This window comes from Lissotriton vulgaris, unplaced genomic scaffold, assembly GCF_964263255.1.
Source record: "Lissotriton vulgaris unplaced genomic scaffold, aLisVul1.2 SCAFFOLD_1224, whole genome shotgun sequence".
In the NCBI taxonomy this organism is placed as follows: domain Eukaryota; kingdom Metazoa; phylum Chordata; class Amphibia; order Caudata; family Salamandridae; genus Lissotriton; species Lissotriton vulgaris.
The window spans coordinates 90846-116399 of NW_028242734.1; the positions used below are offsets into that span (position 1 = coordinate 90846).

General features: G+C 45.2%; 1 protein-coding gene across 1 annotated transcript in view; it reads left to right on the forward strand.

Annotated features, from left to right (window-relative positions):
* The window catches only part of LOC147668858 (unconventional myosin-XVIIIb-like), a gene marked incomplete at its 3' end in the record, with an annotated part of 694293 nt that overhangs the window by 83567 nt on the left and 585172 nt on the right, over positions 1-25554 (forward strand). The window contains exon 6 of the mRNA XM_086948392.1: positions 5570-5783. Within this exon, the coding sequence (XP_086804518.1) occupies positions 5570-5783 (214 nt within the window). The remainder of the gene's footprint in view (positions 1-5569; positions 5784-25554) is intronic.

Here is a 25554-nt window from a genome sequence, read left to right on the forward strand (position 1 = left end):
ACTCGATTTGCTATTCTGTTGTGTTTCACTCTTGGGCAGAGGTCGCTCTTGAACTGCAAACGGACAATTGCAAACAAATACTTGACCTTCCCCCATTCGCCGACCAGTAGTGTCACAGCCTCTAAGATCAAACACCACATGTCTGTTTAGTCCGGAGCAGTATAACATGATCCAACCCAGTTCCTGTACATGCGCACCGTGGCCCAAGTGCATTCCACAGAGCGTTCTGGATAACTGGGTGTGATACATTCTGTCCCATACACGACTGATGTAATCTCAGCTTTCCTCCTCTCAACCTCACAGCCATCCAGATGTGTCAGTCTTGCAGGGTCAATTTCACCTGAACCATGTTTACCAACCCATTACTACACTTGAGGTCTAACAAATTATTACACCCATAGTGCACCTGATCCGAAGTCTTCAGACAGTAGGCTGTCCGCCCCCAACTACGCCCATCAGCACTTTGCCCATCTCACTCCCATAATGTCCCTCTGCCAGAGACCATATGTGTGTTTCAATCCTGTTCTTCCAGTGATCCTCCTGCCGCTTCATCCAGCAGTTGCCTTGCTGGGCTCTGGTGCTGTTCTTTGGACCATTCTTTTAGTGCCGTCTGTAAGACCTTTGGGTCTGTGAAGATGTGTGATCGACCCTGCTTGATCACCCGCAGTTTAGCAGGGCACAACATGGCATAATCCAGTCCCAGTTCGCGCAGCTGCTTTTTCAAGGGTGCAAATTGTCTGCGTGCCTCCTGCACTCGAGCGGTGAAATCCGGGAAGAGAGATATCGTCGAGCCCTCAAACACCAGTGCCTGTTTTTCCCAAGCTAGTCGTAGGGCAGCATCTCAGTCCCGGCAGTTTTTCTATGACTGGGTGCTGCAGGACTCCCAGGGCGGGCGAAGCCCCAGGGAGCGGTGTGGCCTCTCTACTACAAACATATTGGAGAACACTCCCTCCTGCAGTAAGGCTACCAGGAGTTTCTCAACAAAGAGTCCCATATTCCCAGTCAAGGTCATCGCCGGTAGACCGGTGATTCTAAGGTTGCAGCGCCGCGAGCGGGCCTCCAAATCCTCTGTCTTATCTTGTAGGACTTGCATGACCTTCCCAAGCTGTTTATGGTCCAAATCCAGTGTAGTATGTGCTTCCTCCACTTCTGTAAGTCTCCCCTCAGACATATCCAACCTCTCCACGTGTTTGTCCAGGCGTTCTACCATTCTATCCATCTGGTATGAGAGGGCGTCCATTGCCCAAAGAGGTTATGCCACTTTGCAAACTCCTTTCTATTGATATAAGCATACTCCGGATATCTGGGTCACCTTCTGGAGGCGGATGAGGCCTAGAGGACTCCTCTGTCATGGCGTTGTGTGACTTAAAGCGTTTCTGCTCAAAGGAAAGCTTAGATTGCGATTTGACCGTTCTGCCCATATTTACTCCAAGGTAGGTCCGCCCATCCAGGGCCCACACTGTCGCCACTCCTGGAGCGCTCTCAGTGTAGCCCTTACAATAGTTTTGCACTCCAGACACTCCCAGACACAGTGACTGCAGAAAACCCGTGCGATGCCCCTAGAAGCTGGGCCGCGCAGTAGGTCGAGCCACCAGATCCACCTCCAGGGCAAGCATCTGCGTTGCTGGTTCCCTTGCTATGGTCTTGTCTATGCAGCAGCAGGCTCCTGTCCTGCAGCGCAGCAATTTTTCAGCCGCACCTCCAGTCTCCAACCCCTCTCCGGGAGTCACCCCTGGGGCTTCATACAATGTGCACTCCACGACGCAGCTCTGGCACTGCACCACGTCTCACCTTGCCGAGACACCCACTTCTGAGCACACAGACCTCTTTCGTGCGTTGGCCCTTATTTATCAGCAGCAAAATGCAGCCATCTTGCAATTTTCAGGTGTCTCTCTCTGTGCCTTCATGTCGCCCAGTGGGGCCCCCCACTGAGGTGTAGGCTTGCTCTCCTCAGCGCTCCCCACTCTGGTGCTGATTCCAGTTGCAGCTGTCCCCCTGCGTGCCTCCTATGTGGTGGTGGTATCATGCACCTCTCCTATTTCCACACAATGTTGGTTCCACCAGGTCACCGGTTCTGGACTTTCCCTTTGGCCGCTTTCTTTAAGCCACCAGGCCCTCACACCTAGATCCCCCAGGGCTAATGGGGGCAGTTCGTCTCCCTCCTCATAGGCGCACTCACCGCTATTGCCTCAATCTTGTGCACAGCAGGGGTGGCCACGCGCTGTCTCCTAGCACCGAGCCCCGCACCGCCAAAGTCGCTTCAAACCACCAGCATATCAGCCAAGCAGGGATCCCATCACAGTATCCTCCCGCTACCGGAGCCGGGCTCGCCGAGATTTCGGGCGCCGAGCCAGCTCTCAGTCCGATCGCGGCATGCACCATAACGCCGCTCCGCCTCCAGCACCAATTGAAGACCGGGATCACAGGCCCTGAGGCGCGCCGCAAACAAACACCGATATCGTCGGAGATCGATCCCCACCTCGAGGGAATACTCTGGAAATTAGATTTTGTCCGCAAAGTAGGTATTCATCCTAGAGCTGTCGGATTAATGCAGGATATTGAGTCAGCAACACGGAGCTCAAGGCTAAGGCGGCCATTGCGGTCACTGGCAAGCTTCGCCCCCTGTTATTTATATTAGCTATGGACCCGTTGGTCCGGCATTTCCAAGAAAAGCATCTCCACTGGGGACTTCAAGTTAACACTGGACCATTGCTGGTCTCGCTATATGCAGATGATGTTGTTCTTTATGTCTGTGAGCCTCACATGAACCTGGCACCTTTAACACAGGATATCATTTGCTTTGGACAACAATCTGGCCTGGGCATTAACTGGCATAAATCATTAATATTCCCATTGATCTCCAGCACTACCAGCTGGGACCTCGAGATCCCGCTTGAGTGGTGTGCAGACTGCACCCGATACCTGGGCATACATATCCACCTGGACACCGGCCAAATACTCAGACTTAATACACAACTTGGAATAGCAGGTTGAAAAGTGGCTGTGTCTGTCTCTATCCATGGCCTGCAGAGTAGCCTTGATTAAGATGATAGTTTTACCTAAATTCTTATATCTCTTCAATAACATCCCCATCCCGTTACCCAACAGTTTTTTTTAACATTGCGTTCCCATCTCATTAGACTAGTGTGAGGGGGTAAACAACCCCGCGCACAATGGCAGATCTTGACCCTTCCATACAACAGAGGGTGTTTAGCATCCTAGATTTTCATTTATATTACTTGGTCGCACAATGCAGCTATGCCTACACTTGGTGCCTCCGTGATGCTAGGATTACAGCGTACCTCCCTGCTGTACTCTCAGAGGTGTTTCCCAAGGGAATGGCTAGAGATCCCAGTGACATTCAGACAGTGTCTACTACCAGTTGGGCCTGGGACAAACTCTGTCGTCTCATTGGCACTCCCACACTATATTCATCTGCCTTACCGCTCCCCAATGCTCATTGGTTCCCAATCATGAGGGAGATGCTCATAAAACACACTCTCCAAGTTTGATATTAGCAAAATGGGGGACTCATTCCCAGGGGGTCACATCTTTTCAGTGCAGCAGGAGGAGGAACGTTTCAGCTCCGCTTCATTCATGGACCGGTTTGTAATGGGGAGAATACGTTCTGCATTAGGGGCACTCCTGCCCAGCTTCCCCATCGAGTCACACTTATTTGCTTCCCTCAACACGATTATAGAGAGCCCTAGTGGGGTGCATCGTATTTCTAAATTATATTACACTTGTTCCGAGATCATCCCCATCAATGATGACAAGGCTTGTCAAGCCTGGGAAGAAGACTTAGGGCATCCAATTATAGATGAACATAGTGCTGTGCTGTCACCAAGGACGTATCACTCAACAGTTGACATAAGCTACTTTGTTTCAAATTCTTACGCAGACTCTACATCACACAAGTGAAGTCGCACAAAATAGATCCAAACAGACCACACAATTGCTTAAAATGCGGGGCTCCAAGCGCAGACTTTGCCCATCTCACTTGGAATTTTGTAAAGATACCGGCCTATTGGGAATAGGTATACAAGATTTTAGGCAATATGGTTGACTCACAACTCATCCCGATGGCGGAAGTGGCACTTTTGGGCTATGTATTTAATTTTCCTAAAGGGGTAAGGAAATTTGTCGCCATCAGTCTCTTACTGGCAAAACGAGAAATTGCATTGCATTGGGGCAGTAAATCGGCCCCAATGGCCAAACAGTGGCTAACAAGTTTAACATATTGTAATATGAACAGTGAACTCTATATCAGCACTCTTCCATGTACCTCCCGCCCTATAGACATCTGGGAGCCACTCAAGAGGTACACTACAACTGACCACCAAGCCTCCGGACATCAATTGGAGCAAGGCAGAGTCCCGGCTGGTGTGCGATAATGTACTATCTAAGTTGTCATGTAATTTATGTGGGCTATTCTCGTTCTGTGCTACATCATTTGATATTATCAGCTGTGGTGGAGGGCATTGGCGTTGTACCTTGATGGGTGGTTTGGGACAAGGGCCAGTGGTCCTGATGCCGGATATGGCCAAATCCTTGGGCCTAATGTCTTCATTGACCCTTTTTGATTGGCTTTATACCTATCTGATGTAGGCTGGTCATTATACTGCAATGGTTATTACTGTGAGCACCGATGTTACTGTGCTGTGATTTGTGATATTGTAAAATGGAAAATAAAGTTGTAAAAAAAAAATCCAGCCTGTAGGTCTGGAATGTTCTCTCTTGCCCCAGGTTTCCAGGCTTATAGGGTACCTTGTGTGTTCTGTGTTTTAATAAATGTACAAGAGATCAGTTGACTGGGGATGAGTGCTTGCTATGTTCAACACTCCGTCCATCATCCCCCTTGGTTTTGCCTTCTTCACCCTAAGTTGGCAGGGTATGCCCAGACGTTGGTCCCTTGCTCACTTTGCCACTGAATTCAAGCTAGCCTGGCTGATGACGACTGATTAGCCAGAAACCGGACCCAGGATGCTTGTTTCCGGTCTAGAGAAGATATGCCTCAGCAGTTCGGGCTGGACTGTTCCCATGAGGCACAGGGGCAGACTGATTTGCATATGGCCATGTCTGAACTGGTGTGGCGGAGTGAGCTAAAGAATGATGATGGATTAAACCCAGATACGTTGACTGGGGGTGAGTGCTTGCAATATTCAACACTCCGTCCATCATCCCCTTTGGGATAGCTTCAGTAAAATAAAATAATGTAAACATTTTTTAGTATGCTTCAAATCCAGAATACATATCTTGTCACTGAACTTTGCCTGTCCAAGATTTTAGTATTCATGGATCCCCACTTACTGAGGCTCAGCTCGGAGAATGTAAAGGTAATATGATGTAGATAGGGAAAGGAATTTGCATACCACAAATGTAGGTATCCTTTGAGTAATGCAGTTAAGCATATTGAGGTTGCAACATCTGCTACCAGTTGGGTATCAAACATCATTTAGTCTAGGATTTTTATTATTATTAAAACTTCACCACTGCAAGTTTTCAATCTTGTAGTTGAGAAATGCCATTCAAAGTCTTAAAATTCTTATATCTCTTTTTTCCATTCCAGGATGCACTGACAAATTTGATAAAGCGATCCCAAATCCATTTTGTCCATTGTCTTGTCCCAAGATCTGGGGCAGAAGGTTATGAAAGGAACATTTCACACCCTTGCAGGCCTGGAGCAGAAGTAGAGACGTTGAAGTCTGCAATTGATGTTCCACCACTGAGAGTACAACTGTTTGGGGCACAGCTACTTGATGCATTACGACTGTACAGAATAGGTGGGTATTCATATATCTGCACATGAAATGGGAAACATAATTTCATCTTGCTTAACAGAAATTCTTAATTAAACTGTCATTTATTGTGGTGAAATTTGAATACGTTTTTTATGGTACACAGACAAAATATCGATTTTTAAATATCGATATACAAAAATATCGAAGTTTAAATATCGATGGGACAAAATATCGAAGGTAAGTAATATCGACAGTCTTAATATCGATATTGGTATGATATCAGTAATATCGAAGTTGTAAATATCGATTTCAATAATATCGAAATTAATAACTTTGATGTTACTAATATCAATTTTTAAATAAATTTAGTGTATATTATATTGTATTTATTATGTTTTATTATTTTTTTTAATGTAATTTAATTAAATATTGTCTTTTACTACTGTAGCGGGTTGTGGGTTTATAGGGGAATAGGGTGGGAAGTAATTTAATTATGTTAAATTAATTATTAATTAGTAGGAATTATTAATTAATTAATTGAGAAAGAATTTTTAAATATTTTTAATTAATTGATTAATTGATAAATATGTTCTGTAGCGGGTTATGGGTTTATAGGGGAATAGGGTGGGCAGTAATTTAATAATAATTAATTAATTGATATATGTTTGTACATATTTTAATTAATAATTTACTGGTAATTAATTTCTATTAATTAGTTAATTAATATAATTTTTTACATATTTATAATTATTAATTAGTTGGTAATTAAATAATATTAATTATTTAATTACATTAATTATAGTAATTTTTTTATATATAATTTATTGTTATTCTTAATTAATTATTTGGGAAAAATAATATTAATTATTAAATTAAATTATTTACAGCAAATGTGCTAATATATTTACTTTATTGTTATTGTTAATTAATAATTTATTGGTAATTAAATAATATTAATTAATTTTGGGTAAAGCGGTATTTTTAGGGTTCAGGGTCAGTTTTCAGTTCATGGGTAAAGGGGTATTTTTAGGGTTCAGGGTCAGTTTTCAGTTTTTGGGAAAAAGGGGTATTTTTAGGGTTCAGGGTCAGTTTTCAGTTTTTGGGTAAAGGGGTATTTTTAGGGTTCTGGGTCAGTTTTCAGTTTTTGGGTAAAGGGGTATTTTTAGGGTTCTGGGTCAGTTTTCAGTTCATGGGTAAAGGGGTATTTTTGGGGTTCAGGGTCAGTTTTCAGTTTTTGGGTAAAGGGGTATTTTTAGGGTTTAGGGTCAGTTTTCAGTTTTTGGGTAAAGGGGTATTTTTAGGGTTCAGGGTCAGTTTTCAGTTTTTGGGTAAAGGGGTATTTTTAGGGTTCAGGGTCAGTTTTCAGTTTTTGGGTAAAGGGGTATTTTTAGCGTTCTGGGTCAGTTTTGGGTTTTTGGGGTACAGGGATATTTTTAGGGTTCAGGGTCAGTTTTGGGTTTTTGGGGTACAGGCGTACAGGGTAAAAACAAAAAAATATTACATTAAATCAAATAAATTACATGAAAAAAATTAAAATTACTTTAAATTATTAAGTGTTTTATTTATTTTAAATGTATATGTATTAGTTTGAATTTTGTTTTAATATTTTTATTTAATAGTTGTAAAATTATATGTATTTTAAAATTATTTTTACATTATTATTAATACATTTAAAAAAATGATATTTTTGATTCCGATATTTTTGTACTACGATATTATTTTTTCGATATTTTTGTACTTACCTTTATGAAGATAGGATTCCGATATTTTTGCTGTCGATATTTTTGCTCCGATATTTTTGCATGTCGATATTATGTCAGACATTCGTTTTTTATGGCTAAAAGCAAATATCTACTTTGTTGAGTATTGCCTTCTTAGTTTCCATATTCTAGTATTCTGACAAGTGTTGAACCAGGAGCAACATACTTATTATTATACTTTGGACAACTGATTTCGTTTTTAATCAATAACAGCATTTTCTCACTTTGCCCCTATTTTTCAAAAATACTTTTTTAATCTAATTGAGCTGAATTATTATATTATTGCTCTAGTTTCTGGTCTTTGTGTGAAAATACAGTCAATTGATTTCAATCATTTGTTATGAGACTCAAAAGAAGAAAAAATAACAATATCACAAACCTTCCAATTAAGTGGTCAAATCATAATTTAAAAAGTGCAGACTAGCCTTTGTCAAATCCTTTCTGCAAAACAGTCTTGACCATCTTGAAGATGGAGACACAAAATGCAAACTGAATACAGATCATACAAATGAGGCACAACATCAAGAGTCCTAGCAGAAACAGAAGAGGGTAAATTAATATTGGCTAAAACTAAGGCATTTTGGTACAAAACATGTACATCTACTAAATATGTACTGGCTAAGGGTCACGAAAATGTTCATGATTCTATTGATTACATCCCCCAAATATTGGTTATGACTATTTCTTTGTATATCAGTTATTTAACACATTTTAACACACTGCAAGAAGTGATAGCCACAGGACAAGATGTATCGATTTGAACTTCAGATGATATAACACTCTGTACCCTAATATGTCACTCAAAGAGTGTGATGAATTGTACCTGCTCCATGAAAACATAGAAAGCAGACCTGCCAACACTCACAATGCCATTGGGTGCAGTTGCTGTTTCTGCAAAGGAGAGGACCAAGACTGGTACTTTGCTTTGAACCTGCTTGAAGATGATCTCCAGGGGCCTGAAGTGTGCTGGCCTCCTGTTCTAAAGACTCAGGGACACAAATATTTCAATCTCAGCTCCACTGAACCCTATTGCTGAGAGTTCTAACCTGCCAGGAGGTGCCTATTCCAGTTTTGGGCATCTCAGGTTGTTCCTGCTGTTGGGAGCTGGAAGAAACCTAAAAGAAGCAAGAAAACCAGTTTCCGATGCCATCAGCAAATGCCACGACCTGCACCGAGGCCGGGGCACCACTCATGAAGTGAACGACGCTCCGCTCAGCTTGCACCGCTCAGCTTGCACCCCATCTCTGATGCCCTTTGACACTGCTGACGCCTGCAGTTATCAGCTGTGCCCGATGACAGGGCTCGCACCAACTCTGTCATCACCAACACCTTCACCCCATTATCGCGGCGCATATAACCACAGAGGGTGACTCCACAAACTCACCGACTTCTCACCATTACTGGAATAAATGCTTCACCTCCAACACAACTGTCTTCCCCTGTTCTGGACTCAACACATTGCCTCCTTGCAGACACAATGCTTCGCCTCCCCCGTGGCAGCCAGGAAAACCGGCCTTGACCTCTGCACGACGCCTCACCTCCACGACACTATACATCGTTATAGACTTTGTTTCCAAGGTACTGTTTGTTTGGGGGTCCGTGTGACTCTGTGCCCGAAGCTGCGCTCCCTGCAGTCGGCGTCGTAATTTGGATTTAGTGCTGTCATGACGTCGCAAAAGCCCCAGGTGAAGCTATTTGTTTTCCTAACAGGGCCTCTTTACCAATACACTTTTTGCTGTGGGGTAAAAAGGAAATGTCCCAGGATGACCCGAAGGATAGTATGAGCCTTATTGGAGGGCAAAACAGGGCCACCTCGGCTGATCTTTTTTGTGCGCTAACCCCAGCTGTGGCTATGCCAGCAGTATCATCTGGGGCAGAAGATATGCCACTAGTAATGTGACATGAGGAATCATCTCTAAGTATAGTTTCTGAATGAATGAATGAATTACACACTTGTATAGCGCATGGCTACCCGAGGGCATCCCAGCGCTTCCAACTCTTCCAGACTCCGAGATTCAGACAAACAGAAAGGTCTTGAACAATTTTCTGAATCTTAAATGATTTGTTTCCATTCTGATTGCTTCGGGAAGCGAATTCCAAAGATTTGTGGCATGTAGGGAAAAACGTCTCCCTCCAGTACGCACTCTCCTTGTCTTGGGGACCGCTAACAGATTTTTGTTGGTGGATCTCAGGGTCCGCTTAGGAGCATATGGGCAGAGCATGGATTGGATAAGCACAGGTCCAGTTTTATTAACTGCCTTATGTACCATAGTCAGAGCTTTAAATTCCACTCTCTGTTTCACTGGTAACCAGTGAAGCTGGCGCAGACCAGGCTTAGCGGATGATCTGCGCGGGACATTCAGCAACATTCGTGCTGCACAGTTTTGTACTGTCTGTAAAGTTTTGATTGTCCCTAGTGGGGCACCGAGATATAGTGCGTTAGCATAATCCAATCGTGTCAGGATCAACGCTTGCACCAAGATCTTCCTAGCTTCAAAAGGAAGAAGCCTAATAATTTTCCTCAGTAGCCTGATGTAGGCAAGGCAGGTACCTGCAACCCTCCGGGCCTGTACCGCAAAGTTAAGAGCAGGGTCTAGCCAGACCCCCAAGCTTTTAATTTTTTCTTTTGGTAGAGGAGGCTGGCCAAGTCTAGAAGGCCACCAACTTTCCACAGTGGTGGGTGGGTTGTATCCCAGCATCATCACCTCCGTTTTTGCGCCATTTAACTTTAGGAAGGATTTGTCCATCCAGTCATAGATCTTATCCAGACAGGTGGTAAGATTTGCAAACGGGGCGGCTTGGGTGGTCAGGGAGATGATGAGCTGGGTATCGTCTGCGTATGTCACCAGTTGAACCCCCCAGGGCAGTACCACCTCAGCCAATGGCCTCATGTATATATTAAATAGGGTAGGGCTGAGGGAGGAGCCCTGGGGAACACCACACTGTAGACCCATTTGGGGGGAGGATACATTATCCTCGACCACAGCAAACGATCTATCGGACAGGAAGGAGCACAGCCAATTGAGCGCCTGGCCCGTGACACCTACTTCTCTTAACCTCTGAATCAGAATAGAATGATTCACGGTGTCAAAGGCCGCGCTCAGATCAAGAAGTAGTATAGCCGCACAACTTCCACTGTCCATGATCTTCCTTGTTTCCTCCACCACTGTAACCAAGGCTATTTCTGTACCCAAATTGCTTCTAAAGCCTGTCTGTGTAGGGTGCAGAGAGTTACTGTTCTCCAAAAAGGAGGAGAGCACGGAATTTACATGCTTCTCGGCAAGCTTACTAACAGTTGGTAAAAGGGATATTGGGCGATAGTTTGCCCAGTCATCCGGATTAAGGTTAGGTTTTTTTAGCAAGGCCTTCACTCTTGCCTGTTTCCAGGAAGGGGGCACTATGCCTGCTATAAGAGAGGAATTAATCACCTCCTTGATCACTGGGGTCACAGTATCAGACACCAGATTCAAAATAGTTGGAGGTGCGGGGTCTAGAGGGGAACCAGATTTAAGATTTTTTAGAAGTGTTTTGGTAGTCGAGCAATCCAACAAATCAAAGTGTTCAAGTTCATTTAAACCTGCATGAGAGGGGCCAGGGGATTCTGGCATACAAAGTGAGGATCTTATTACTTTGTCAAAACAATTTTCCTCATTGGTCCCTGTTGCGGTTAGGCCAATAGTAAATTTTGATGTGGAGAGCAATGGCCTGTTAGAGAGAAGATAAGTTTCCTGCATATTGAACATGGATTTCACACTTCCAGATATTGACCCGGACCTTGGTAGGAACTGTAGGTCGCAAGATAAGGATTATGTACCCCACATGCCGGTTACACCTTCCCTGACAATGCCTACTGGTCTGCAACTTTTTAGCAGTACACCGATGAATCACACATTGTTATTTCCAAATTATCACCAACCCCAGATCTCGAGGTAATTGATAAACAGTCGTTTAAACCTGGGGACTAGGAGGTAAAGGTCTCTACTTCAATGCTATGTTCGAAGAGAATCTTGTAATCTATACTAACACTACTGGAAACATTTGTAGGGGGTTTGATGCTATCCATGATACTGTGTTAGCAATATTAAAGGTACTAACTAATGGAAACAAGACAGTGAAAAGGTGCTCCAAGGTGAACAGTGTTAGTCCAGCCAATCAGCCCTGACTGAGGCGACTCCTACTGCAAATTCAGGGAGTGCACCTAAAGTGGCATGTACACGTCTCAACATTGGTTCACAAACAGGAAATCCACAATGTAAAGATACTCTCAAGGAAGCCCCTTCTGTTGAAAGCCCTACTCGATCATTAAGATACATTTTTTACCCTGCCTTGGTTAAGCCAGAAGTAAGGAGGATATCTGGAGAAAGACTTTCATATGGAACAGGAAGTAGTCCACATATTTACACCCTGTACGAGGCAGGAGCTTAGTCTGGTCGCTTTATGTCCACCTCAATTTGAGGCTAAATGTGAACCATAAAAGTGGATAGGGAAGAAACGGCCCAATCAATGAATCACAACGAAGAGCCATAAAAAGCTGTGCTTTAGGAAGGGATATATATCCCACAAGGGTGAGAGGAGTTGACTCAACACCTTCAATTGGATTTTGCAATATCCCCAGGTGGATGTTGCAATATCCCCAGGTGGAGCTGTTTGTTTTCTACAAGTCTTATTTTAGAAGAAGGGTTGCTCAATCCAGACGATAATTATCTACCATATTTTTACGTAGATTTCTGCACATTAGATTTTGTTCCACTTTTCGATTCCTTGAATCGAGGTTTGTCATTATCCTATTTTATTGACATTAAGACTCTGAATTTAGTTCAAAGTAGTGACATTTCTCTGGTTACACTATTTGATACAGGGTAAGGGACTAAATAAATCAAGAGTACATTTTCAGTCAAAAAATGTTGTGAATATAATATTACAAAATTGTAAAAGTTTGCAATGTAGAGGTATTGATGTTTTTCCTGTGTTTGAGGGAGTGGAGAAACAGGAGAAAGAGGCGGATTACGTAGAAATGAGAGGAATGCAGGGTCTATTCAATGCTCTCCCCTAGTGATGAACCCCAGGGGTTGAAAGTCCACCTTGGAAAGAACGGTAGATGGGTGCCATTTAGGGAATCTCAGCTTGATGATGGCAAAGGTGTAAAAGATGATGATCAAAAATGGAACTGGTTTCCGTGAGGTTTAAATAGTGCATGTACATCTAGCCACCCTATGTTGCATCGTAATTAGCAATGAGCTAAAAATCATCCCCTGGAATGCTGCGGGTCTAAAGAATAGCAGAGAGAAACTGCCATACTTGAGTACGTTAAAGGCAGACATGATGTGTCTCCAGGAGACCTGGTGTGATGAAGAGCTACGTTGTGATGAATATTGTATGCTGAATTATAAAGCCAAACCCTCTAGGAGGGGTCACACAAAAGGGGTGGGGGTAGCAATTCTCCATACCAACAAGCTCAAGTGGAAGTATGTGTGTCTTAGAGACCCCTCTGACCTTTTGCTGGCGGTGAAACTGTTTCAATCTGTTGGGGAATTAGGTTCTTCTCCCCACTTATTGGTAAATGCCTATATCCAACCGGATACACCCTATGATCCACTTTTGAATAATGTCTTTGCATTCATTAAAAATACTTTAGACAAAAAGGAGGCCCTCCACGTACATTAGTAGGTGATTTAAATTGTACAATCTCCAATCTTGCTCTGTCACATCCTTCTTATTGCTTTCCGGACAAAAATAAGAAATAATGAAAGAGGGAAGTTTTTTCTGGTGGGGGCGGGGGGGGGGGGGGCATCTTAGGCTATATGATGGTTGACTGTTCCTCGTTTTATTTGTTGGGTGACCTAAAAGTATTTGATGCACCCTTAGTTATCATTGTTTGTTAGTCTTCTCTTTGGGATTATATATGTCCCCTATTTGCTCGTAGAGATTTGATGGGGTCTCCTCTAAATTCAATAAAAAAAAAACAGTAAGAACCCAGTGGGACTACATACTATTCTTATTCCTAAAGAGTACATTAGAATAAGCCCTTAATAACCTAGGTGCCTGGGTGGGCGATGTTTTGGAGGGTTTCAACATACTGATGAAGTAGTTTGTAGTAAGTACTAAACAAAAAACATCTAAGGGTAGTTTTATACCTACCCCTTTCCAATTCTCTTACTAAATAGAAAAATAAACACTCTAGTTAGAAAACAATCCATGCAGTACAAGTCTGGGAGGAATGCCAGGGTGTTCCTATTAAAGAGGTGTATGAGTCGGTTTAAGGCCTGCCTATAAAATGAGGCGAGTGATCAGCTGTGGGTTGCACTAAGAGAGGCTGTTGTTATGGCCCAGATGAGATCCTTCTGGGCCTTAGCTGCAGAAGGGTTTGGGTTCATCCCTAAATCCTCCCCCTCAGCAATGGAGGAGGATAGCTGGATTCAAATAATTTCTAATCTTTATGTGACAAATGGAGAGGTGGATAGCTTCCCTAACCCAGAAGTTGGTACCCCTACCCATAGTTCCCCTTCTGTGAAAGAAGGATATTGAGCAGGCCATTTAAAGGATGCATGCATCTGCTGAGATGGGTCCAGGAGAGATCCCGTTTACCATAGTAAAATAAGAGGGATCACTTTGGAGTAATATTTTGTTCCCTGTTTTTAAAGATGTTACGGGGACAGAAGTGTTTCCCCCTCCTGGACTAGGAGTAAAGGTATTGCCTCATCTATTGGTGGAAGTGGAGTAGCTTGCTTGCTCTATACGGATGACATAGTAACTTTGGACCTTACCCTCAAAGACCAAAATAGTCAACTGGAGGCCTTGCAACAATTTGCTGATTCTCATCACTAACATATCTAAAAGTTAAATAATGTGCTTTCATGGCAAGGAGAATGCCAAACATTTAAAATTTTCTTGGTTTCTGGGGTCCCAAAATATAGAAATAGTAAAGTCTTACACCTTCTTTGGGAAAATAATGTGCAGTAATCTGAGCAATAACCAGCCTCATGCCAGAGACCTGGGTGAACTTTAGATGGCAAAGGGGGAATACACTTTTCCTATCTTCAAGAGGACTACAGTGTGAAAATCCCCACCTTGCTTTTCTATGCTTTGGAAACTATTGGCCTAGCTTAATGGGGCTTCCTAAACAAATTAGAAGAGAGGGTATTAAGAAGCATTACTTTGTGGAACATCATGGTTTCAGTGGCGGTGTTAAGGCTGGAAATGGGTCTAAAAAGTGCTTTTACTCAGGGTTTGGTGTGGGTGGTTTGCTGGGTGGCTTGCCTGGAGAGAAGTGATGAATATACTTTAAGGTTTCCTATGAAGAAAGAATTTCTCGTAGACAAAAAGGAAAAGTCACTAGTCTACAGGAAGTTTCCATATGCTGTAGATCAGCTTTGGCTATATTTAAACACAGTATTCACATTGCCTGTGTTGCAATTAAAAGCTAGTTTAAAACAGGCCACCAAGCATCAAGTTTCCCCCAGTATAGGGTTGGTGCCTTAAAAAGGGGGTTTCAAAATATTATAGATTCAATTGTAGTGAACATATCACAACCTTATGTAAAATGTAACTTACCACACAGAGTGAGGCGTTTCTGGGTTTTGTTGCGATTAGGTACGCTACCTTTAAATGAGCTTAGGTCAAAAACGGCTTGGATGACCGTCAGAGGTACCGACGGACAGAGCGGTGGCTCCTTTAGCCTGAGCCGTTGCCAGGTGAGGTGAGGTATTTCCTCTGTATACTTGAGATACTTTACGAGATACGAGGATTGCGAACTGTGATAATCAGGTGATAGTGTTTCTAATTGGAGCATACACATATACACTTTTTATATGTTATTATTTGTTTCATCCTTGCAGTAGCATACTAGATATGTCCTGATGAAAGCACACGGTACACAATTGCCGAGATGTACTGAAACATGTTGACCATTTGACGAATTGAGACAGCTATTTGTTGACACTGTCTCCTTGCACTGTTTTTAATCTTACCAGGCTTCAATTTTAATTTCACATTCACGATTGCACTGCATTTCTTCCCACACACTCTACCACACATCTGCTCACATCTGTGTGAATAAGCTAACGAGATACATCCTTGGGGCTCCTCCATCAATAGGGGGGAGTTGCAGACCTGATAGTCACTAGGTTGACTATCAAAGGAGACCCAGATGATGAAGCATGTCACCTGGAATGGTGAGTGATTTGAATCCGTAAATTTATTGATTATTTTTTCAAAAATCTTCTGATTATTATTGATGTGTAGCCTTGATGAAACCGTACGGCCTATTCCGCTGGGCTTCTACATGTTGTTCACTTGCGACATCTTCCTCCCTTAGCACCCACATTTATTCTTATGCTTCAGGTTCTTCTCATGCTGTTTTATTGTATTGTACTTATACTGTTTCTTCACCTCAACATCAGTTTTCTCTTTGTACAGTGCTCTGATAGCCATCTGTGTCTTGTTGGCTCTTTCTAAAACTTTTCAAATAAATAAATAAATAATACATCATATGAGTGTCCTGAGTACACCTCTCAACAAACAAACACACACACACACACACACACACATACACTTTCACACACACTGCCATATGCTAATATGACAGTCAAAGGTCTGAGGTATTCATCAGCTCTACCTACAAGGCCTGTTTGCTGGTTAGCAGAGGAGCTCCTTGTTTCCAGAAGTAGTGCCGCTATGTGTTCTGGTCCAAAAAGCTGCTATGGGTCACGTTGGTGCATGGACAGGTCTGGTTCTTGAATATGTCTTCATTCTGAATGAAAAGCTCAAGAGTCATTGAATCAATTTAAAAGCATCAATCTTAGTTTTGGATCTTCTCTGCAGTGCTTCAAGTCAAAAAAAACATCTCACCCTTAACCTTTCTCCATGTCCATGTTCTGTATTGAGCAAGCTGATTTGCTAACTCCATTTGCTTCCAATAGCAGCTTGTAAGAGCTTTTACTTCGAGAACCATGAACTTATGGCTGAGATACCCGCCACCCCCTCTCAACACAATCCCCAAAGGAGGGAAACCGGAAACAGTTCTTGAAGTTTTTGGAAGAGGGAGGGAGTAACCCTCCCGGCCGTATTTATTAAAACAAAATTAAAACATTAAATCAACATTTTATATTATGTAAATTTCATTACCACATTGCGATGTTTGGCTAACCTTAACAGATTCTCTAATACAGAGGTTCTCCTAGCCGAACTAACATCCTACACACATTTACTTGAAATTATGAAATTGTACATCCTAACGTTTAAGGGCCAACGGCAAGGTCGTAACCGGTGTCAAGATCCCTAACCAGAAATACCCCCCCCCACTTGTGAGGGGCGACAGCACTGAGGCGTACCTCAAGTGCAACTACCAATTTCCCTTTGACTTGACGGGGGCACCAATAAAACTCGACGCCACTTAAAGGTCGTTCGAGGACTCGTGTGAGGTATCTAGAAGGTAGCGTAGACCCCCCCCCAAACCCCGCACAATTTACCACATCTGCCGTCGCAGACGTCACTGGCCCCGGGAAATTCCCCAGGAGGGGGCTGTAACCCCTCCTACACAGGAAGGGGCCTTGACCGCCTTTCCTTTTCTTTCGGCGACCCATCCTTAGAAGGGACCGCCTCCCCGTTGAGGGGCCAATGGCCACCTCTCCCGAGCGCTCCCATCCGTGTTGGGTGACGCCCACTCATAGGGATCTTCCAATTAGTGCTCACCGATCATGACCTTACCGCCCGACCAAAATAAATACGACAATGCTAACTAAATGACTAAACTAAAAATACAGTAGCAACTATACTTTCATTAAAAGCATGCTTACCAATGAACACTAAAGCAGAATTTCTTTATTTGAAAAACGTAACACAAATCGACATTCTTTATTACATACTCAAAATCATCACGATAATACCACAACCTGTAAACGAAAATCAGAGTTATCCATCAACTTTATTCAAAACCACTTGCTGTCATCAGGGGCTGGTGGGTGGGTCAAAATTGGCTCTTCGTTCCGTCTCGAGCTCACGTGCAGCGAGGAGGTGCAGCTTCAGAGCACAGGAACAAGAGGATGCCTTCCGGTCTTGCGTCCCCTTTTATCCGTCTTCAGGGCGGGCGTAAACCCGCCCCTGCCTGCCCCGAGGGCGTGGCCAGCCGCGTCAGTGTCTAGGCCAGCCCACTCTAGGGCGGGAAAAAGCGCGCCCCGGCTACGCCGCTTCGGGCATACCAGCCGAGACACGCCTCCCGCCCAAGATGGCTTCCCGGGGGGATCGTGGTACTCTGCCATACGTGCGGGGGGACCGAGTGGTCCCCCCTTTCCATATGGCTGAGATACCCGCCACCCCCTCTCAACACAATCCCCAAAGGAGGGAAACCGGAAACAGTTCTTGAAGTTTTTGGAAGAGGGAGGGAGTAACCCTCCCGGCCGTATTTATTAAAACAAAATTAAAACATTAAATCAACATTTTATATTATGTACAATTTCATTACCACATTGCGATGTTTGGCTAACCTTAACAGATTCTCTAATACAGAGGTTCTCCTAGCCGAACTAACATCCTACACACATTTACTTGAAATTATGAAATTGTACATCCTAACGTTTAAGGGCCAACGGCAAGGTCGTAACCGGTGTCAAGATCCCTAACCAGAAATACCCCCCCACTTGTGAGGGGCGACAGCACTGAGGCGTACCTCAAGTGCAACTACCAATTTCCCTTTGACTTGACGGGGGCACCAATAAAACTCGACGCCACTTAAAGGTCGTTCGAGGACTCGTGTGAGGTATCTAGAAGGTAGCGTAGACCCCCCCCCAAACCCCGCACAACTTACCACATCTGCCGTCGCAGACGTCACTGGCCCCGGGAAATTCCCCAGGAGGGGGCTGTAACCCCTCCTACACAGGAAGGGGCCTTGACCGCCTTTCCTTTTCTTTCGGCGACCCATCCTTAGAAGGGACCGCCTCCCCGTTGAGGGGCCAATGGCCACCTCTCCCGAGCGCTCCCATCCGTGTTGGGTGATGCCCACTCATAGGGATCTTCCAATTAGTGCTCACCGATCATGACCTTACCGCCACAGGCCGGATAGTTGACCGGCTATCCGGACCCCCCACAAAGCTCCTACCTAAAGGTCATGTTTTAACGTTTTTAACCATGCTAAGAAGTCTCCTATGAGTAACTCATTCCCCACCCGAGACAAATGCACACCATCCCCCAAATACATACTGTCCTCATTAATACAGCCATGCGAAATAGAATGCAATGTCCTGGAACGGAACAACCTACTCACTTTGTTATTAAGTTTCCTCACAGAGTGATTCAAAGCAGGAACAGAAATAGCCCCTCGCCACACCTTTCGTGGGATCATATGGGACCACGCAATTGTGCACCCCGGAACTCTCCTCGCCAACCAACTTACAGTGGAAAGCATTGCCTCCAGGAGAAGTCGTCTACCGGTGGTGACCAAATCGTTGCCCCCTAGATGCACTATGATTATAGACGGCGGTGACCTCGTCCGCCCTAACAAACCCTCGAAAAATGCTTGAAACTGGTCAATACAGAGCCCGCCTCTTCCGTAGAAGGACACCCTGTACCCGTATTCCCCAGCTACGTGAATCATGTCACCTGCTTTGAATACGTCCGCGGCACGCCTCACGTATGAGTGGCCCACGACCCACACCTCCTTCTTCACAGCCGGTGATGTCTGACCGCTGGCCCGGTGTTGGGTCGACTGCATAGTCCGCCCCGCCTCGTAGGCTTGCGCAACTGAAAACCAAACAAAGACAAGAAGCGTGAGTACATCATTACAGCTTCACAACATGTGCAACCGCACATACCTCTTATAACACTTGGAGGACCAACGCCCCACTCGTTTCACTTGTTCAACATTAAGACCCCTGGCTGTAGCTTCCGTAGCAGCCCCTATCCGAAAGGAGTGGGTCCCAAACTCGCCCGGGTTCAAGCCCGCAGCGGCAATTGACATCGCAAGCACCCGCTGAAACTGAAATCTCGTCAGTGGGGTGGCGTCCGCGTGTCTCAACAAGGTCCCCCCCCATGATGCCACCCTTCGTGCTAGGTAGTTTTCTAAACACTTTACTGGACACATGGAGGACCCGGGAATCCTGGGTATGATTATGCAGTCACCCATCCCATCTTGATCGGTCTTGGACCTGACAAAGGAGACAGTCATTGTCTCTCCTCTGACCTGAACGTGTTCCCGGCACAAACCCCCTGTCACATCCCGTTTGTTCCTTGCCACCAGTTCGCTTACCCGCATCGCTCCATGAAATGCCAGCGTAAAAGCGGCTCGGAACAACACCGTCTCAAACTGAGATGAACATGTGGCAGGGAGTGTGGCCAACAACTGGGCCAACCTATCCAAACCTATCGGGCGCCTCTCATCTACTCTGCGACCCTCAAGGCGTTGCCACCCACGCAGCGCTTTCTGTACAACGAAAGACGCTGTCGGGTCCTGGATACCATGAGCCCTGGCAACAAAGGAAATGGCAGCACGATGCCTCTGGGCCGTAGCCACCGATTTCCCAGCCCTACGTAAGGACATCAGAAAATTCACTACCCATTCCTCGTGGCCCCAAAGCCCCTCTCCATCAGTCCCCAAAAAGGCTAAATAGGACCGAAACGCCCCTTCATATGCCTTCCTTGTCCTTGGTGCTAGGCTCTCTCCCACGAGGTGACGAAGTTCGGGGCACCGAGAGACCAGAGAGCTTCGGGAAAGGGTGCCGGCTCTGGGTCCGCTGTGGGAAGGAAACCCGAGAAAGCCTGCATATGAAAACGAGACAGTGCATCAGCTGCCTGATTCAGTACCCCCGGGACATGTTTAGCTCTGAATAGCACATTCAGTTGCATACACAGTAAAACAATTTCTTTGAGCAGTCTTAAAATCAGTTTACATCGTGCTGCCTGGCTATTGATGCACTCGACCACGGTCATATTGTCAGACCAAAATACCACAGAGTGATCTTTGAACCCTTCGGGCCAGGTTCTTAGGGCCACCAAAATGGGGAAAAGTTCCAAGAAAGCAATATTACTTGTCAGTCCATTGTCATGCCACCATGCCGGCCATCTTTGTGCCGACCATCTTGTGCCGAAGATGGCACCAAAACCTATGCTACCTGCCGAATCTGTCCATAGCCCCAGCTCTTCAGAGGACACGGCCGGTTTGTTCCAGACGACTCGACCATTAAAATCCGCCAGGAATGCTAACCAAATGCGCATGTCCTGGCGGACCTCAGCCGATAGTCTCGTGCGATGATGACCCTCCTTTAGGCCGACCATAGCTTGGGCAATTGAACGGGAAAAGGGGCGGGCCATCGGTATAACCCTCAGGGCAAAGTTCAACTGTCCCACCAACTGCTGTAACTGATGCAGCGTAACTTTAGATCCATTTATACACATTTGCAGGGCTGCCCTGAACTTCCCCACTTTGTCAGCTGGTAAACGAAAACAACCCTCACTGGAGTCTAACTCGATCCCCAGAAACTCGAGGCAAGTCGCAGGACCCACCGTCTTACCCGGTGCCAATGGCACACCAAACTGCTTCATTAATACACAAAATTCGGCCAAGGCCTGGCCACATTCGAGATCCCCGGCTGCCCCAAGGAACAGAAAGTCATCAAGGTAATGCATTACATGTTGGAAACCCGTCCTCTTTGTGAAGACCCATTGTAGAAAACTACTGAATTTCTCGAAATAGGCACAAGATATAGAGCACCCCATCGGCATACACCTATCCATGTAATAATGACCCTGAAACGTGAAACCTAGGAGACGCTGATCGTCTGGGTGTACCGGGAGCAACCGGAACGCTGACTCGATATCCGACTTCGCCATCAGCGCCCCGGGCCCCAGGCGATTCAAAATGGCTACGGCCTCATCGAAAGATGCGTACCGCACCGAACACACTTCTGGGTCTATTGCATCGTTTACAGAAAGACCACGTGGAGCTGATAAATTATGAATCAGTCGGAACTCACCCGGGTCCTTCTTGGGGACCACCCCTAAAGGAGAACAAACAAAACTCTGCACCGGGGGTACACTAAACGGGCCGGCAACCCGACCTCGAGTAACCTCTTTCCGGATCTTCTCCTGTACCACGGTCGTATGCTGTAGGACCGAAAGTTGATTTTTACACTTCTCCACACCCTGAAAGTCCCCTACTGGGATGCGGAAACCATACGAGAACCCGTTCCGCAGCACCCCAGCAGAAGTACGATCCGGGTATTCACTGAGCCAGGGAATCATTGCCAAGGTATCAATCGGGGTAGGTAAAGGCGCCCCTCGGACTATGTTAGACCTGTTTGGCGCCTCCTCTACCCCCGTTATCACCCGTTTTGGCTCTGCACGTGGACTCAGGATGGGACGACCCGCACCCACTACATTCATGTCTAAATTTACACGATCCCTGGGGCCTAGTACATTTACCTCTGTTGAAATTCCAGCAGAACCCCCTTTTCCCTGTATTGCTGGCAGGTCTCGAGTGATCGTCGGTACCCGTACCTGATCGAAAGGGCGTCCCCGCATATTGGCGGGAGGATTTGCCAACATTACCCCCTACCAATGGCATTTTCAACATACCTGTCTCCTTCATTTTATCCCATGTCAAAGAATCGTAACAATCCCAGGTTAAGTTTTTATTATGCTCTTTAGCCTTTCTAAAAAGATTATCGTAGCAGAACCAATGGTTACCCTGGTGTGATGTCGAGTACCCCATGATTCGCGACTGATAGGTCGGCAACTCGGAAAGTAACTCGGGCCTACGTTCCCCTAAGATCGACGTAAAAATCCCCCATGCTTTGCCCCAATTGCCAATATTCTCATTCACTTTAAAGGCGGCCATTTTTGCGCGCCAAACACTCGGATGCATGAGGTCTTTCTGGCCCTTAACATGCTCCACCTCATAATGATCAACAAGCAACGAGAAGATGTTCACATATTCCCCCGCCCAAATCTTCTCTTTAATTGCCAAAGGCACATGTTGACCCAACCTTTCTCTACGAGAGGGTGCTGACTCATCCCTCGCAATCGGCAATGGCCGCTTACCTGCACCGGACGCTGCCTCTGCGGTCGTAATCGTCCCTTGTGGCTTGTCAACTACTGCAGCCGGCGCGGACACCTTGGCTGCCTCCCGTTTCTCACGCAGTTGCTTCATCAGCGCCTGCGCGTCGACAGCCGTGGCGCCCTCACTACCTTCGCCCAACCACGCTGCAAGTTGTGCTGCCAGCTCGGGCGGCATATCCTCATTGGACACCGGGGTGACCACCACGGGAATCGGATTCCCCTCCACGGGTACTGGGGTTGGCGCTTCAAGCGGGGTACGGGGAACCGGGACGTCTCCCCCAGCTGGTCCCCTCCTTGGCCTCTTGGCTCTCCCTCCTGGGGCTGCTCCAGCCGAAGGACGTTCCGGCCCCCCTTCCCCCTCTCTCTCCGCCACCCGCTTCTTCAGCTCGGTCATCTCCTTCATGAGGACCCGAAGCATCTGTTCAGTCGTCCTTCTCTTTCCGCCTTTCTTGGGCATTTCTCCGACAGAGTATCTGTAAGACAAAAAGAAGGATTACAACGCTCAAAATTGGCTCTTCGTTCCGTCTCGAGCTCACGTGCAGCGAGGAGGTGCAGCTTCAGAGCACAGGAACAAGAGGATGCCTTCCGGTCTTGCGTCCCCTTTTATCCGTCTTCAGGGCGGGCGTAAACCCGCCCCTGCCTGCCCCGAGGGCGTGGCCAGCCGCGTCAGTGTCTAGGCCAGCCCACTCTAGGGCGGGAAAAAGCGCGCCCCGGCTACGCCGCTTCGGGCATACCAGCCGAGACACGCCTCCCGCCCAAGATGGCTTCCCGGGGGGATCGTGGTACTCTGCCATACGTGCGGGGGGACCGAGTGGTCGCCCCTTTCCAAAAGAGTTCTCTGCGCAGATCCAACCGAGTGATCTAAGGATCACTCTTTCCCATCCTGCTGTGACCAACTCAGCCGAACATAAAATTAGCTCAGCAGTTCCTTTTCAGAACAAGGTAACTAATTATAACGAGTTCAACCTCTTTTCACAACTCATCATTATCCTGATGTGCCCTGGCGGGTCACTTAACCACTTTAAAACAATCGTTAATGATACTTATAAAAATGTGTGGCTATTTGTAACTTCTTCTTTACTTTAATGGTCCTCATACCATAGAATTATTAACACGCCTATTCTTTTACCATAACTAAGAATGTGGTGTTTTTCAGTCTGGTTGTTCCTGTTTTACTAAACTAATGGTTTAGAGTTTATACATTTGTACTACTTTGACTGTAATTGCATGTGTGCCAAGTTAAGCATCTGGGTCTGGCCAAGTGACCAAAAGAATAATTAAAATATAATAGATTTGTGATCCACCTTTGATTGTTAGCAGCTGGACTTGTGTCTCATGTAAGCCTCCCAAATTTCCTCTACTAGTACCCTGCCTCTGCCATCATCAAAAATCCAGAGAATAAACACAGCTTCCTAATAGTACTTTATTTTAGGTAAGATTTACTTCAGTTGTAAACTATCAATTGGCCGACTCCTCTGTCCCCCTAACTTTGTATTCACATCTTTTGTAATTCTTATATTGATCTGTTGCTTTATATGATGGCTCGCTCACTAGACGGCTTGTTTGTTTGTATTGTTAGAATGCATTGCTTTCAATAGGGTTCTGATTGCAGGGGTCTCAGTTTTTTAACGCAGCATGTCTTCTGGACAGGTGCAGCGATATGTTTTATGAATCTTCAATGTTGGAATTTTGCATTGTTTCTGAAAGATTATACTTTAGCATATGCTGTCCATATGTGTGCATCTTTATGCCTCTGAATTTGCACCCTTTAAAAATGTGCATGGTTAGCGGGTGATTTATAATCGATTCTATCCATACACAGGCTCCGTGTTATGCCTGAATCTTTGGAAGACATATATTGAGCACTGGCAGTTGTATCTCAATAGTCACATGCTCACTGATGCATCAGAGAAAGAATTTCAGTATGTGGTTACGAAGATATGCTTCTTGACTTGAATTCTAAATGTGTGGGAGCTCTTGCATTTTCACTGAGTTCATTCACCTGGTGTAGTCAGTGGCAGCATTCCCTGTTCTGCAGTAGCACATCGTCAATAAATATCTTTATTTGGATATAAAATATCCTTAAAAGAGCACATCGAAAATACCAACAACAATTCAGATTATTATAAAAAAGCAAAACATAAAAACAGTGATTAGATGAGAACTTCCAAATTTCATTAGGGGACTTCAATAGCATATGGATGATAAAAAAAGCATGATGTGCAAAACAACAATCTCAACAAGGACGATAAAAGATAAAAAGTTTGTGGCAATTAGCAATATTGTGCTAGTGTATACAATCAAATGTTCAACAAATAGCAGCAGGTTGTGGTAAGGTGCAATCAGATGTAAACGGTTTTAGCAGCATAAAATAAAGTGCAATTTAGTATAGACTGTTTCTTTAAAAAGAAAAAGGCATGGCAGGCCCTTCCGATTACTGAGTGAAATTACGGTATGCATAACGTATAAAAATTGTAAGGCCTATATTTAAAGCTACATTTTCAGGAGTCAGTGCTGCGATAATTGCCTGTCTGTGAGTCCGGATTCCCAGCCTATTCCACTCAGTTTTCAGTTTTCGTCTGCGCTGTGGCATAAGAGCGGGGCAAGACATACTACATGTTCCAGGGTTTCAGCCGTCTTGCCACACCCTCTGCACAATAAATCCTCTGACGTTCGACGCCAAGAGGGTAAATCTTTTAGAAATTGCCAGTCGCCTAGTCTGAGAGCCATAAAACTAAGTTTTAAGTACAAGTGGTAAGTGCAGGACAGATAGGAGGAGGGAGATGTCCGCCCGTAAGAATTCATTATTGCTCATGCGTGTCTACGTTTAGCGAAGTGAGCTTTATCAATGATTAGGGATCTCATTCGAATACGTTTCTTAATGCTGATTTTAAATACTGCCTTACTGGGGTTGAGGTCCCATAGGTCGCCCGTAGACATTTGCTGGACGGAGTCCTTAAAAAAACGCCCGTAAGAGCCACCTGGATTTTTGTGAGAGATATCTAAAC